Source organism: Corapipo altera, unplaced genomic scaffold (genome assembly GCF_003945725.1).
Source record: "Corapipo altera isolate COAL_440 unplaced genomic scaffold, ASM394572v1 61411, whole genome shotgun sequence".
In the NCBI taxonomy this organism is placed as follows: Eukaryota; Metazoa; Chordata; class Aves; order Passeriformes; family Pipridae; genus Corapipo; species Corapipo altera.
The window spans coordinates 25,603,027-25,618,614 of NW_020884875.1; the positions used below are offsets into that span (position 1 = coordinate 25,603,027).

Consider the following 15,588-nt stretch of genomic DNA (forward strand, 5'->3'; position numbering starts at 1 on the left):
AATTATTACATGCCAGAGACTAAATAGTGACATTTGCTAATAGTATTGCAAGGACTGGGAGACTTTCTTTACCTGAAGAAGCAAGAAGAAATGCTAAGCCCATTCTTCTAATATGGTTAGGAAACTCCTAACATTGCAGTAAGCACTAAAAACTGGGTAGAGAAATTGAAAGGTAAGGTAAAATGGTAAGCTATGTGTTTTCCTACAGTCATCACTCCTGAGAAGGAAATCCTTGTTTTTCTTATACTGGGAGTGAATGCAGGGGTGAATGTGTTGTGTGAGTGGCTGACTTCTCCCTTGGACCAGCCCATACATTTTGCTGTGAAACCATCTGATTAGTTTACTGGAAGCTAAGAAAATTTTGGATCCAGTGTTGCAAGTGAAGAGGTGGCTTTTAAATTACTGAGATTAATGAGGTTCCTATGAGTAACTGCACTAAGAAATATTGTAGCCTTATCAGAGGTGTCATTTGTAATCTAGCTGCAATTTGACTATAAGGTATAAATGTAAGAAAATGTTTTGTTCAGGTGCAGTTTTGTCAGTTTGAGCCACACTGAATTAATTTCATGTTTATTGCAGCTAAAAGAGTGTAGCCACAAAATGTGGGATAAACAATCTTATAGCTACAGCCATTTAGCAAATGTTGCAGGTGGGCCTCAGGACTCAAGTCGCTTTCTTGCAGAAAGTGAGGAGTGACTAGGTAGCACTCACAGACCCAATATGATGAAAAGGCTTAAACATAACTTAATGTGGCAGAGGACTTTATGAGACTTCTCTGAGAGAGCTGAAGTTTTTCTCCCAAAGAATTTGTCACAAGTTTGCCATGGATAATAATATTCCTTACTACTAGTTCACAGATTTTAATGCAAAAAGGACCACTGACTATGAAAAAAGACTTTAATTTTAAAAATCTGCCTAAGCCATTTTGCACCACATGAGTTTGCAAATCCAGCTTCCAGTACATGATAGGTCTTAAACTATTCTTCTTCCTGGAGAAAAAAAAACTTCTGTGGACTTTAACAGAAATTTTCGTGCCACATCCCAAGTGCAATTCTTGTAAGCAGAATTCTGTCATTGCAAGAATTCTGCATGTAATGAATCAAGCGGAAATAAACAAAGACCATAAATCCAAAACACTAATGCCTATGAAATAACTAAATAAAGTGCGATTTTGGCAATGTGAAAGGAAAAAGTAAAGACTTAAATGAAAAATAGTTTGGAACATGCAAAACTTTTGTTTTGCATGGGAGGTACATATAGATTGGTATATCAATCATTGCATTATACATAGTGCTTACCACCTACAACATATCCTTAAGGTCACTAATAACTAATTGTGGGTAGGGAGCATTTTAAAGACTTGCTAAGGCAGGGTCACTTGATAGCACTTGTAAAACACCAGATCATAAACTGTGTGTCATACTGTTTACATTCTTCTACCCCTAGAACCTGGTAAAATACCATGATTAAAATTTTTAAGCAGAGGGAACTTGGTTTCAATTCAACTGAAAACCTCACTGAGTTTATCTTTTTGAAAGCTAAGAAAAGCATTTATTACATAAGTGAACTTTAATCTGTGTACTGATAAAAGATTTACTCTGAGGCATTTTGAACCAATTATCAGTTTAACACTTTATTTTTTTTGAGTGTGTCTGTGTGAATATACAGTTGGCAAAGTATGGAGATTAGTAACTTGGTCCCAAAATAAATTGTAATAAGTTGCAGTGCTAGGCACAACTATCTTGGTTGTCAGCTACAGTCATTCCAGACAGGATATATGTAGGCTTACATACAAAACAGCGTTAGGATTGGACTCTTTATTAAAGGTCCTCTAGCACTGATAAATCTCTGGATTAAGGTTATGATGTAACTGTAAAAAAAAAATCACCAGACTCTGAAAGTCCATTAGAAAATCTTAGGTAGAAAAGAAAGCTTCTTTTTCACCTCTCCTGTAACATATATATATAAGCGCGCATTGCTCTGTTCACTTCAGACCCTAAATTCTGAACGTAAACAAAAGCAGACTAGTTCCAAATTATTAGAACTAAAATAACCAGTTGCCTTTCTCGACAAAAGAAGCAAAAGAATGGACGTGATATTTTGCACCCTCTGGCTCCTTGAGATACTTCATAAGGGTTTTTCTACACCTGTCAAAACTTAGCGCACTTATTGTGCATGTAAAACTGCCTAAATATTTCTTGCAGTCAATTCATCTATGAGAAATCTTTAGCAAGTTGTGTAAAACATTTAAAATCTAGCTTTTCCACTTACTAGATAATGGTAACAAGTTATATAACCTACCATAAAAGATTTTTCATAAAAGAAGGAAAAAACAAGGAGCTTTAAATACAAAACAGCCTATATTTAAAGATCCATCAAAGCTGTGTCAGAAGTGACAAAAGACAGGAAAATAGGATGACAATGACATTCTGATCTTAATTCACATAATTTAAAAGTGGCAAGTTATAGTGCACTTTCTCAAACTTCTGGGTTTCATGGATCTTGGCAGAATGCTGCAGAACTGTGCAAAAATAGACAGTGATTGTTAAATAAAGAGTTAAGTATATAGATATATACATCTTGCTAAAGTTTTGCAAACCAAACTCTGTCTACTTCTAGCTACACAAATTCACTGAAAACTACGGGGCAAGAAAGAGCAAACAGTGGTGAAGCTTCGACAAACACTCCCGGTAAAACTGCCCTCCAAAAGACCAGGGACTGATTTGACCAAAAAGCATTTTTGCCTTCTAAGGTGTTGAATACCTTTATGTTTGGAACTCTGTACCTAATGTCAAACACTTGCAGGGTGACAGGGGAGAATGAATCCTGCTGTTATTTTCAGAATTCAATTTTTTCAGATATACTGTTTATTTTATAACTGGACTCATCCTTCTCCAGGTTGTGGATTTGATGGTAATGTACACTGCATGCACCCGTCAGGTTTCCAGAGATGCTTGCAACTCTGCAGAGTGAATTGAATTGTTCCGTTCTTTTCCTGCACAGCTTTCACGCTTTTGGGTGACAGGCATTTAAGCATTTGTAGATTTGGCAGCCATGCTTCTGAATGTCAAGACTTGGTCCTGGCATATGGTAGATGTCTTCTATTTCAGAGGAGTTGGAAGTACTCCTCTGCCTAGAGAAGGGTGCTCATAACTGATTTTTTAAAAGTATTTTTAGTGCCGGAAGATTTAGACAACTGAGAAGCAGAGTTTTCATAATTAGGCAGGTGTTTTATCACCAAATCTTTAAACAATATTTAGAGGTCTACATCCCACTGGAACTCTTATTATGACTCTGGTAAATATGAAAATTCCAATGGAAACTAAATATGCAAGTAGGGTGAAGGCTGAGTATTGTGATACACAACATGTAGCTATTTTCAGTGGTATAAAAACAGAAGATGAGAAGGATGGACATGTTTTGGCCCATTTTGCACTTGCCATTTTAGGCAAAAACTTCATTCAAATGGATTCAGAATCTATTGTCACAAACTACTCCACATTCTAGTGGTAATAGCACTCACCACGGGGGAAGCAGATTTTGTTTACAAACTCTACTTGAGAAAGAGGTGGAATTTCCACCTCTTTCAGCTCTACACAGTGGAAGGATGGATATCATTACCACCTTTATCATCACCACCATGACTCGGAAACAGAGTCCTGAGCTCCTGACTACTGGACCAATTTAAGCAAGGCAAAATCTCAACGGTAAAACAGAGGTGGAATGTCTCCTCAAGGTTTCAGGGTACTGAGCAGCTGCAGGCCTTAGCCAGAGATCTTTAGGCAATAAAGCCAATTTACAACCAAAAATCTAGGTATACATAGTTTAGCTACCATTGTTAGGGTATTAATTGCTGAGTGTAAGTTTTGAGACTATAGATTTGGAATACAGGCATCAAAAATGTCAAGACTAAACCACATCTATTTTGCATGTAGGTTTAAACGGCAGCTCATTAGGAATACAAACTGCTTGAAGGCAAATCTAAGCATGACAGATACAGACAGAGGGAAAAAAAACCCCCAGTCTGAGCCTATCCCTCATATGTGCGTCACTGCACAGCATTGTCTGTAGTGGGGCTAGGCAGAAAAATTGTTCTAGGGTCTTTTTAGGACACAGCACCACTACGTGCAGAGTGCGGTTCTTCCCAGTTATTTTTCGGGCGGTGTGTGTGTGTGGAATCAGGTGTTCACGCTCCAGCTTGCCAGTGACAGCCCTGCGGAAGGCACTCTCCGGAGTTGCTCCCCAGCCTGCAGAACAGCAGCCGAGGCTGTGCAGCCCTGGCTGATGGAGAAACGACGCTGTAGCCACCTGTCCCTTCTCCTCCACAGGTCATTTCCAGGTGTGAGTACTGGACGTTCCGCGGCATTCTAAGGGCCAAGCCACCCTCCGAAACAGAGACACAACGCCCCGTCCAACACAAAAGTGGCGTTACAATGGAGCACTTAAAGGCCAAGCCTTCAAGCCTTACTCCTGCAAGTGGCCAAGGTCCTGTCCCTGAAACCGCTTCCTCGAGCAAAGCCTGTATGGAAAAAAAAACCAAAACAAAGCAAAACCCAAACAACAAAACTTAAATCACGTCGCATTCGCCAACCGTAGCAAGGCACCGGGCAGGGTGGGACCCATGGAGCTGCCGGAGCTGCCCCGCCAGTGCCTTCCTCGGTTCCCCGAGCAGGGAACCAGGACCGGTCCCGCGTAGCCTGCGGGGGCGAGGGCAGGACGGCCGCGCTCGCCCCCGCTGTGGCAGAGGAGGGACCGCCCCGCCTCCTGTGCCTGCCGTGAACCCCACCAAGAAACCGGGAGCCCGCGGGGACAGCGGCATCGCCGCGCCCCCCTCTTTCCCGAGGCGCTGCCCCTCATTAGCGCCCGTCGCCAGTGCCTGCGGTACGAGCTTCAGGCGGAGCTCCCGCCGCCTCCTCCTCCGCGCGGGGCGGTGGCGCGGTGGGCGGTGGGAGCGGCGGCGGCGGCAGCAGCGACAGCCGACACCGGCCCCACGTTACTTTGACTGACGGCTGAACAAATGTTTCCTCTGTTCGAGCGCCGGCGCCGCGGAAGGGTGCTGGTCTGCGGGCCCCGCCTCGGGCGGTGGGCCAGCGGGGGCGGGTAGGCCGCGGAGGGCCGTCTGATTGGCTGCGAGCCCGCATGGCGTCACGGCCCCACGTGGGGCTCAGCTAGGGACCGCCTCCCTCCGCGGGCTCGTGCGCCTATTTGTCAGCGGCGAAATGATGGGTATTAATACCGAGAGGCGATTAGCGTGAGCCCAACGCCCATTGGCCGCCGCCACCGCCCTTCAGGGGCGGGGCGCGGGTGGGCGGTGGGCGGGGCCGCGATGCCTGGCGGGAGAAGTAGTACCCGGCACGGTGGTGTGGGGGTAGAGGTGCTGCCGGGAGGACTGCGACTCCCAGAGTACCCTGCGGCGGCGGCCTTCCGGCTGCTGTGAATATGTATAAGAATGTTAATGACGAGCCGCTGCTAAATTTGGTCAAAGGAGTCACCTCGGCAGAGCGTGCGGTCGGAGCGGCGTGGACCGCCGGCCAGGGCTGGGTGAGGCTGGGCAGGACACGGCTGAGCAGGGCCGGACCGCGCCGACGAGCCGAGCACGGGGCTCCGCTCCGCGCGTCGCTGCCGCCTCTGCCACTTCCCGGAGTTTCGAAAGGCGAGGAGCGAAAAAAGAGAAAAAAAAAGACATAAATAAAGCTGCCTGGACCGTACCGTATTTTTCATTCTTCTCGCTCTTCTTAATTCTATTTTTATTTTTTTTAATTTAAAAAAGAAAGGAAAAGAGCGGCCCAGCAGCGCTGGCGGGGGAGTTGCTGTCCGGGCGGTAGCAGCGAGGACCGGCCCGCCGCACAAAAGGGCACCGCACCGCAGGCACCCCCGCAGCCCCGGCGGAGCACCCGCCCGCCCGCCGCAACCGCAGGCCCCGCCGGGGCGCCGCGCCCCACTCCGCCCGGCGCCGGGAGAGCCGCCGGCAGGAGCAGTAAAAGTTTTCAGGAGGGGAGGAAAACTGCCGGCGGGGGGGATCTCTGGCGGAGCGCGCGCCGGTGCTGGCGTAGGGGCTTTCCCCGCCCTCCTCCACTTCGCCCTCCGCCGCACGGGGCTCGGAGCCCGCGGAGCGGCGGCGGCGCTCGGGAGAACCGGCCGGCGCCGCCCGCTGACCGCCCCCGGGGGATGTGGCAGCAGCCCCCGAGCGTCACGGACGCCGTCGCCGCCGCGCCTCGCTGCTGCCGGCGGTGCCCCGCCAGCCCCGGGGCGGCGGGGCCGGGGCGTCCCTGCCCGCCGTCTCCGCCGCCGCGCCTGCAGCCCTGATCCCTGCCGCTCCGGCCGCCAGCGCCCCCCGAAGCGGCGTGGATGATCCGCGACCTGAGCAAGATGTACCCACAGACCCGGCACCCGGTGAGTGGCGGCGGCGGGCTCGCGGGCAGCGCTCCGACGCGGGCACAGCGGAGTTGTAGCCATTTTCTTATTGTTGTCCGCCGCGCCGCCGCCCCGTGTCGAGGTTGGCTCGTTCGAATTGTCCTCGTCCGGTGCGCGGCGGTCCCGCCGACAGCCCCGCGTCCCGCGGCAGCGGCCGGTGCGGGGGTCCAAACGGGCGACGCCTCCTCCGGCGGCGGCCTGTACCGCCGGCGGCCCCGTCGGGGCAGTATCGCGGGGCGCTTAGGGCATCGCGCCTCGGCAGAGCCCGGGTGCGGGGCCCTCGGCGGGGGGCGGCGGCGGGCGGGAGGTGGCGGCCGAACGAGAGCGGGCGATTAAAAGACCTGCTGTTGCTTGCTTGCAGGCTCCTCACCAGCCAGCGCAGCCCTTTAAATTCACCATTTCAGAGTCCTGCGATCGGATAAAGGAGGAGTTTCAGTTTTTGCAGGCTCAGTACCACAGGTAATGCTGCCTACTTTCTCCGAGCCCCGCGCGATCTCTCCGCTCGCCGCTCTTCCCACCGCTGCCCGGAGGGGCGGCGGGGCGGGGGCGCGGGACTCCCTGGCGGAACCCGGGAGCGGGGCGGACCCAGCCGCGCGCTCCTCCGCCGGCCCCGCTGCATCCCGCCGCCTCTCCCAACCCTCGGGGCAAAAGGCTCCCATGAGCCCCGAGCCGAGCGGTGCGAGCGGATTTTCTTGTTTTCCCCGCTTTCCGTTTTGTGGTTGTTTTTTTCCCCCCTTCCCCCCGCCTTTTCTTTTTTTTTTTTTTTTTTTAAATTCACTTTTGCTTGCGGGGAGTGGGTGGGTGTTCACAGAAAAATATGTGGCTGGCTGGGCTCGTCCTCTGCTTTTCTTCGAAATGCCGCTCAGGACACGCATCTTGTCTTGGCTCGGCCCCCTCGCGCCTTTCATTGACATGTCAAGTGCTGATAACCTGGAAGTGGTGCGGCGAGCTGTTTCATTATCCTTAGGTGGAACAGCGCTGTGTCCTCAAAGTGACAAGTGGCTTTTGGCAGAATTGCTTAACGGGCTTCTGAAAACAAAGTAAACAGTGGAGGTGTTAGTGTTTACCACGGTATTCTTAAATTACCTGCAGTATTTTATTTGCAGTTCTATCACCAGTAATAGCAAAAAGCAAAATTAAAATCCACAACTTTTTGCTTCTTGAAGTGGTGATATGCATTTGATTCTTCTGTGGGTCGAGTGAAATTCTAAAACTCTTTCAAATAAAAAACCTGAAACCTAAATTATGTTTTCATTAGTAGCTTCTCAAACTACTGACTGTTAGAGATAGGCATACTTCTTCTGTGAACCCGTGTCGGTGATCAGTTTTTTAATGTCAGAAAAATACTCTCCTATGTATGCACACATATGCATGCAGTTCTTTTAGGAGATGAGGAAGTTGCACAGTATTGCTTGAAAATGGAAAATTGCAAACCCTTACCCTGATATCCCAGGCAAGAGCTGGAATATACATTTATATTTCTATATTGGAGAAATGTGTGAAAAGGGGAGTAGCCTGTGCTCGGGGGAATGTCAGTTTACTGTCATGAAGTATCCGTGATTTTTACTTTTTATGTCTTTAACAGTTTAAAGCTAGAATGTGAAAAACTGGCCAGTGAGAAGACAGAGATGCAGCGACATTATGTCATGGTAAGCAAGCTGCATAACAAAATCTAAATGTCTGTTAGCTTGGTATACTGAGACTGACATACATTCTGATTGCTGGAGGCGAACAGGAATATTGTAGTAGCGCTGCTGTTGTTGAGGTTGCATCAGTGCTTACATTATAAGTCCTTAGTTTCTGGGGTCTTCTAACTTGTTTGCAGTGGTTAGTATCTGCGTGAAACCAGCTTTTAAGCAGTTGAGGACATTTCTTCCAAATGGCTAGCAAATTATTTGTCGACCCTTTAAAGCCACATACAACTTCCGTAGTGTATGTGGGGATGATGTTTTCACTTTGCTGACCTCTCTCAATGATCATATCTCTCTAAAACGGTTTGTTCAGGATAATATTTTTTTCTGTGATGGGCGTAAACCAAAATTGTACATGAACGTATACAAATCCAAAGCCTACTGCCTAGAAGAACTGTTGCACTTAGGCAGCCGAGTCAGTGTTTCACTACATTGAGAATGTCTGGGACCTCAGCTGTGAAAGGGATTTCCTCAGTGGTTGTGGTCTGCTTGGTTAAATAACGTGCATGGCTAAATACATAATTGCGTGATTGATCCTGATAACTACAGAGGAGCTCTTGCTATGTCTTCTGTTGTACATCTATGAAAGATTAGCCATTTTCTGTATGCACGACAAGTATTAGTCTTGTATTCACAAAAAGACTAAATAACCTTGAAAAAATCTTAACCATGAGCACAAGCAAATGTTAAGGCTCGCAGTTGTCTTTTTAATGCCCGATACGCCTAAGTCTTGGAGATTGTTTGGTATTAACATAACACACTGAACAGAGTTTGCCGCAGTACTCAGGCACAACAGGACGTACTTTCATTGTTTTTTTTATCCCTGTAATTTAATTGCAGGGTTTTTTTGTGTTCATTTTTAATTTAAAATATTGAATAATTGGTCTGTTAGACACTGCTGATTTAGATGTTTATACACTTGAAGCACTTTGTGTGTTTTTTTGGCATCTTTTATGTGTGCTAGGGAATAAAATCATAAGCATTTTCTGCTTCTAATGTTTGACTCTGGTTATGATTAGTTTTTGTGATATTTTCGCTGTCTGCTTTTGCCTTGTTTTGTGGCTGTTCTTTGTAAATCTGACATGAAGCACTGTAGATAAAGCAAAAAAAAAAAGTTTACTCTGAAATACGCTCTTTCCAATTCCAGGAACTCTTCAAGGCAAATAAGTGTTTTTAAGTCTGTGTGTCTTTGTACAGATGTTTCAGTCAAAGTGAATTTCAGAATGGTTTTCAGAATTGCAAAGTCTAATAGAGTAATTTTCTTTTTTCTTAGTATTACGAGATGTCCTATGGGCTGAATATAGAGATGCATAAACAGGTAGGTAGATAATTTATTCTGTTATAGAATGCTCTGTGTAATTTCTCTCATCAGTCTTAACAGAGATGTGTATTCTCTGTGACTTGCTTTAATTGCATACTTGAGTGCATTGGAATTTTTTTTGTTCTTTACTTGCCCCTGAATCTTCCATCTCGTGTATGGAATACAGACTGCGTAGGTTACGATCTGGGTTGCCAGTTGTGCATTGTTTGGTTTTTTTCCACATGTAAATTTTGCACATGCAGGTGGTCCTATACTGCACAGGGAGGGTGTATGTGAGTAGGGATGGGTTTTTGGTTGTATCTTCATTTTTGTCTGGCCTCAAACCTTTGGGGATTACTTTTTGAGAGATAACTACATCATGAGTGTGTATTGGGAAAAGGAATGCATGTGGAAAAGCCTGTTCTTTTTGGTTAACCTAGGCTGACTTAAGCTGGAGCTGCAAATGCATGTGATTCACAGCCATGTTCGTGTTTCCCTCAGGCTGCTTACTTGGACTTTTGTCCAAAACCGGTGTCTTATCATCTCAAACACAAAAGGTTAAATGAGCTTTCTGCAAGGGTGTTAGCATGGAATTATAGATTGGTTTGTGTTGGAGGGGACCTTAAATGTATTCTGGTTCCATCCTACCCCATGGGTAGGGACATCCACTACAGCAGGTTACTCAAAGCCCCATCCAGCCTGGCCTTGAATGCTGCCAGGGGTGGAGCTCAGCCTTCGAGTGCCTCACAACCCTCACAGTAAAGAATTTCTTCCTAACATTTAAACTAAACCTATCCTCTTTCAGTTTGAAGCCATTCCCCTTTGTCCTATCCTTACATGTCAAAGACCCTCTACAGCTCTCTTGTAGGCTCCCTTTAGGTACTTGAAGGCTGCAATGGGTTTTATGCCTTGAACTGTAGCACTTAGGCCAAGATTAGCAAGAGATTAGTCAGCTGGAGCATGGTAGTGTAAATTAGAGTTTCTTATTCAGCAGTATGTGTTTTTCAGCCTTCTCTAGAGGAGAATAAATTAAACATCTGACCTCTTTTCCAGTAAGGGAACTTTTTATATTGTAGAGTTTAATATTGACAACTCATTTTAGCAAGTGATTGAGCATTTTGTCAGGGGTTGCTGGGGAATGTAATCTGCAGAAATAAATGGTCGGATGGGGGAAGAAAGACTACCTTAAAATTGTTTTGTATGCGTTTCTCTTCAGAGTTAGGGATTTGGAACTTCTCTGGGTTGTGAAAATAGGATTTTTTTGTCCCATTGAAAGCAGACATAGAAGTCGAAAGTTTTTTCATGTTGTTTATTAAATTTTGTATTCTGTCAGCATTCCAATGCTTCAGAAATTATTGCGGTCATTTATGCTGGATGGCATACAAATACAAAGACTGTGGGATTTCCTGCCTCAAAGCATTTTGCAGCTTATGGGACCTTGTTCATACAACTTATTTTACAGACATATATGTAGACCTTTTGAATTCCCCTATGAGTCCTTCTCACAGGTACCATGAAGACTCAACAAATGTGTTTAACAAATGGTTGACAGGAAAAGGCTGTGATTGCGGCTGATCAGATTTTATGTATCTGGTGACTTTTTGGACCTGATTCATGTAATGAATGCAGGCGGCAAGGCTGGTGATTGACTCTCAGAGATGTTGGGTCTGTTCTTAGAAGAATATTCAGATTGTTTGAAATCCCAATTTAAAAAAAAAGGAAAACAAACCCAGAACCAAACAAACCCTCATTCAGTAAAGTTGTAGATATGGAAACAATTCACAAAGACTGGAGTCTTTACAGGCCACCTAAGTAGCAAATTCTTACGGGCATTTGAAAGCAAGCATTGCAGTCAAACTTGTTTATATTTCCAGATACCCTGTTTTTACAGCGGTTAGTTGTAGGTGCACTTACACTGACTGCACAAAATTCTGTGCAACAAAAATCAGCTTGCAAGGGCAATGTGTAATGAAATTGTATTAAGCGAGGGAAAAAACCCACAGCAAAAGCCTTTTTAATTTCTAAATGTTTTACTTCAGAAATTTTATATAGCTATCGTGATGATGGACTCGTCAGTGATACTATACCGAAATTAAATACTTAGTGACAACTAAGTGTGGAGATTACAAAGGACTAAGTTTTAATTGAACATCTTTTTTCATCAGCATTCGGTCTATTCAAATTAGTAGTTTTAACTATTGTACTCTCGTGCAAAACACTGAAATATTTTGTCAGATGTAGATTTAAATTAGTTACGGCTAAGAAAATTTTTCTCATTCTTAAATCTGATACCAATTTCCCGTCTTTCATGTCTCCCCCTCTATTGCCACAGCGTTGTGTTTTTCCTTTCTCCTCTTGCCTCAGCAACTGCAAAATATTTTCCATCTTGCTTTATTATCACAGCATTAGGGTGCAATTTGGTATTTGTATAGATAGCATTGATTGCTTCATTTGATCTGCGCAAAGATTTTTTAGTCTACCACCTTAAATTCCCTTTTCTTCCTCTCCCATCTTTGAATTTAACTCGGCTGAAATTGAGTGGTTCACCCTTTTTTTTTTTCCTTCTCCCTTCCCTCCCCCCCATCTTTCTAAATTCAATCACATAAAAAATCCTGAGGGCAGTTTATCACATTATGAAATACAGACAGCCTGCAAACCACCTACTTATTATATTTTCTTTCTTTTTTTTTTCAGTTTAGCACAGAGGCATATCTGTCTTTATTTGTTTTTCTGGGCAGACAGCCTTGGTTCCTCTCAGGTTCTTTTCCAGATGTACTTGCTTGATGCCCTTGTAATGGAAAGCAGGCAATAATGCAGTGAAGTTGCCCTTCGGCGTAATTGGGCCTAGTTTTCAAGATCAGGTTAGGCTTATTCACTTATTAGATTTGCGTCTCAAAGGGTTCAAGAGCAGGACTCCCTGGAGTCCTTGGAAGTACTGTAGTAATTGGTGGCCCTGATATTTGAAACCTTTGTGTATTTTTCTGTTAAAGCTTCTGTTCTTCTTGGCTGCTCCTAGCCACAGAGTATTTATTTTTAGAGAAATTTTTCAGTGGAACAGAAAATGATGTGTGATGGAGTCATGACTCTGTGACTTAGCAAATTGATAGAAGGATAAACGTGCAGAAAGCAGTGGTCGTGAGTGTGCTTGTGTGTCTGGGGGCAGGGCGAGGGGGAAGAGCATCTCTTTTCCCACTGCTTGTGTGATGCTCATCATCAGTCATCCTGTGTTGATTTTGATAGAAGACTATTAAAGTGAAACCTATGGGGAATTTGTCATTCTGAAAGGAAAGCTAATGTAATTAGTACCAATTAAAGTACATTTAGTAAATTGGATTTAATCTTAATTAAGCCTGCATAATGTTGCCAATTTTTAACAATTATGTTTGAGAACATAATTAATTTAAATTTTGGTAACTGAGTAAATAGCATTAGACTGGTAAAATTAGTAATTTTTTTTTTTAAAAGATGAGTGTAGGGTAAACTGTCACATATGATGTTATAGCCTAAAATGCTAAGCTGATTTTCGATATTCTGTATTAGGATCAATAGAGCTTCAAAATGGACACATTCCAGAAAAAAAGGCATTGAGTTAGGGATTTTGGGTTGAGTATGATCAGATATGTCTCTACAATTTTAAATTTCAATACCAGAATAATGTTTGAGTGTGTCTAAAAATGCCCCTTTCTTACTAAGTTGCTTTTTTAACATCTGTTTTTAAGAGGCTCAGCCTGTAGTTTATGAATGAATAGTTGATGTATTGCTCTGTGTTTCTAATATACTGTTGGTACTTGGTGGTGGTCATTTAGTTTAATTTCTGAAATTAGACTTTTAATGTTACGGTAAACAGTTTATTTAAATTGCTGTAATCAAATATGCTTGCTGAATGTTTTAAATCAGAATTGTAATCATCACTTAAAATAAGTGTCCATATTTGGCTACAGACAACAGATATTTGTGAATGGAACTAATGGAAAGCATAAATAAGATATAGTATTCACCTTTGACTATGTGTTTTAAAGGTGTCAATACATAAATTCTGATTCATGCTTTTTGGCTAGACCTTCGTCTTTGAACTAATTCACGTGCTAGAATGTCAGATTTCAGCATTTTTTGAAAGAAAATTTAAGTCTTTCAAGAAACTGGGTATTAAAAAATAAATGAAATGACTTTTTAAGATCACAGGGAAAAAAAAATCAGTCCAATCCATGTAAATTTTATTACAAGACTTGGTCAGCAACCATTTGAGTTCTGCTAAAATATTAATTGGATAGAAATGGAAGGGCTCTGCTAGCTGATAGGATGTCATAATCATAGCTGCGGTAGTCGATAGTAAATGATGATAAATGGCATTAGGAACCTTTTAGCAAACTGTAATAACTACGAGGAGGGAAGCAGTATGGATTTGCATTATATCTGATACCCTCTAGTACCAAGTGGATTGCCAATACTGCTTGTTAAGCATTTTCTAAGGGCAATAGGATATTGATTTCTGTCTTACAAGGAATAGCTCTATTTTCACCATTGAAAAGTATTGCAGGTTGTTGAGAAGAAATTGACTTGAAGAGGCTTGACTGCTGCCCATCATGGAGCAAATAAAGCAAAACTGCCGAAGCATGGTGGAGCAGCGAGATGGGGCCCTCAGCAATTTGTTGCTATTAATTTACCATGCTCGACAGCAAATCAATCGGCATCTACTTCATCTGCTGGAGAAAATGCTGTCCAGGGCAGATAAAAAGCCCTGCATGGTACAGGGAATAGACTGGATTGGCCAAATGGAGGCTGCAGTTAATGTGTAAATAAGTGAAATCAAGGCCACTGTTGCCGAGAAAGCTGTTTTTAATTAGGTTGGGGCTTTATAGTGAGCTATTTAAGAAAGTAGTATGGAGAGTAGGGGGAGATTTATTGCTGACTGAGTTAATATATGGGCTGTAATGACATCCTAGCCTTTAGCCTGCTTGCTTCTTAAGCATTAGTAAATTATTTTGGTAAAGGGGTGAGGATGGTAACCAGTTTGTTTAATTTAGGGCAGAGTTTTGACCATTGCTTATCTTCATGGCGATAAAATGCATATATCACAGAAAAGTGGTTTTGTGCGTGCTACCTGTGCAACACAAAAATGCACTCTTCTTTTTCCTCTTTATTTTTTGGCAGTGGTCTGGGCTTGGCATGAATCTATACGCATGCATGTGTGGACATTTTCTTTAGCACATTCAGCAGTTGAGTGTATATGGTCTTGTGTTTGAAAAATAGCTGGAGAGCGAACTAAAATTATACTGGTTGAATTTGTTCTCTGTTGTAAACAGTTGGAAAGATTTAATAGAGATACAGGCAGTGGGTAATCAGAACTGAACTGGAAAACTTCAAAATGAGAGAGATTAGAAGTGAAATTTTGAAGACTGCAGCTCACACAGGACTATTACAGAGGAAGAGAAAAACAAGTGGTGTTTCGATTAAAGTCGCAAAATGTAAAAAATATCAAATTAGTTTGACAACTGAGGCTTGTTTGTCCCAATTTTAGGTTATTTAGCCTCTGAAACCAACAGAAAAGCTTAGAAGCTTATGAAAAGTTAGAAAATGTATTATTCTGGAGTTAAACCAGAAATCTTTTACTTGATAATAACTGCTAAGTTCTGAAACAAGATTCTGTGCTTTCTTTTCCTCAGACCTGTTGAGCAGCCTTTCTGTGGAAAGGTCCTGGTAATTACTGAGAAGTTTGTTGTTGCCACTACTCCATGAGTTATTGTTGGATTAACCTTTACCCTTGCTACTGCAGAATAGCATACAAGATGAACTTCCATATCACCAGGTTTTGCCATTCGTCAGCAAAGTGTCGTTTTCTCACACTTGTTTAGGGAATTCAGACAGATGCTTAAGACACAGGAAGTAGCACAAAACATACTGAGCAAATGTTTAAATTAAGACATATGCTCTGTTTTTACTGGCAAAAGGCTGTGCTCTACGGTGCTTAAACATAAAAGCATTTTTTCTGTCTTTGAAAGGTGCTAATTGCCATGATGCTGCCTGTGTTGTTTATGCTGACTGTTAATACTGATTGTATTAGTTTATAGGCCCACTTGTAATTACAGAGGGGGCCAGTGGTGACCCTGTGGTTATGGTCTCCTAGCAGTTTCCCTTATAAAAAACTCTTGCTTTTTTTTTTTTTTTAATGAAAGAAACTTTCAA

The 15,588-nt window shown here is 43.5% G+C and overlaps 1 protein-coding gene across 3 annotated transcripts in view; it reads left to right on the forward strand.

The window, feature by feature from the left end:
* Positions 1–5,346: 5,346 nt before the first annotated feature.
* TLE4 (TLE family member 4, transcriptional corepressor) overlaps positions 5,347–15,588 on the forward strand; it is a 101,173-nt gene continuing 90,931 nt past the window's right edge. For all 3 annotated transcript variants that reach the window (XM_027634730.1, XM_027634731.1, XM_027634732.1), the window contains exons 1-4: positions 5,347–6,393; positions 6,776–6,873; positions 8,000–8,063; positions 9,379–9,423. In XM_027634730.1, coding sequence (XP_027490531.1) covers positions 6,349–6,393; positions 6,776–6,873; positions 8,000–8,063; positions 9,379–9,423 — 252 coding nt within the window. In that variant the 5' untranslated portion in view covers positions 5,347–6,348. The remainder of the gene's footprint in view (positions 6,394–6,775; positions 6,874–7,999; positions 8,064–9,378; positions 9,424–15,588) is intronic.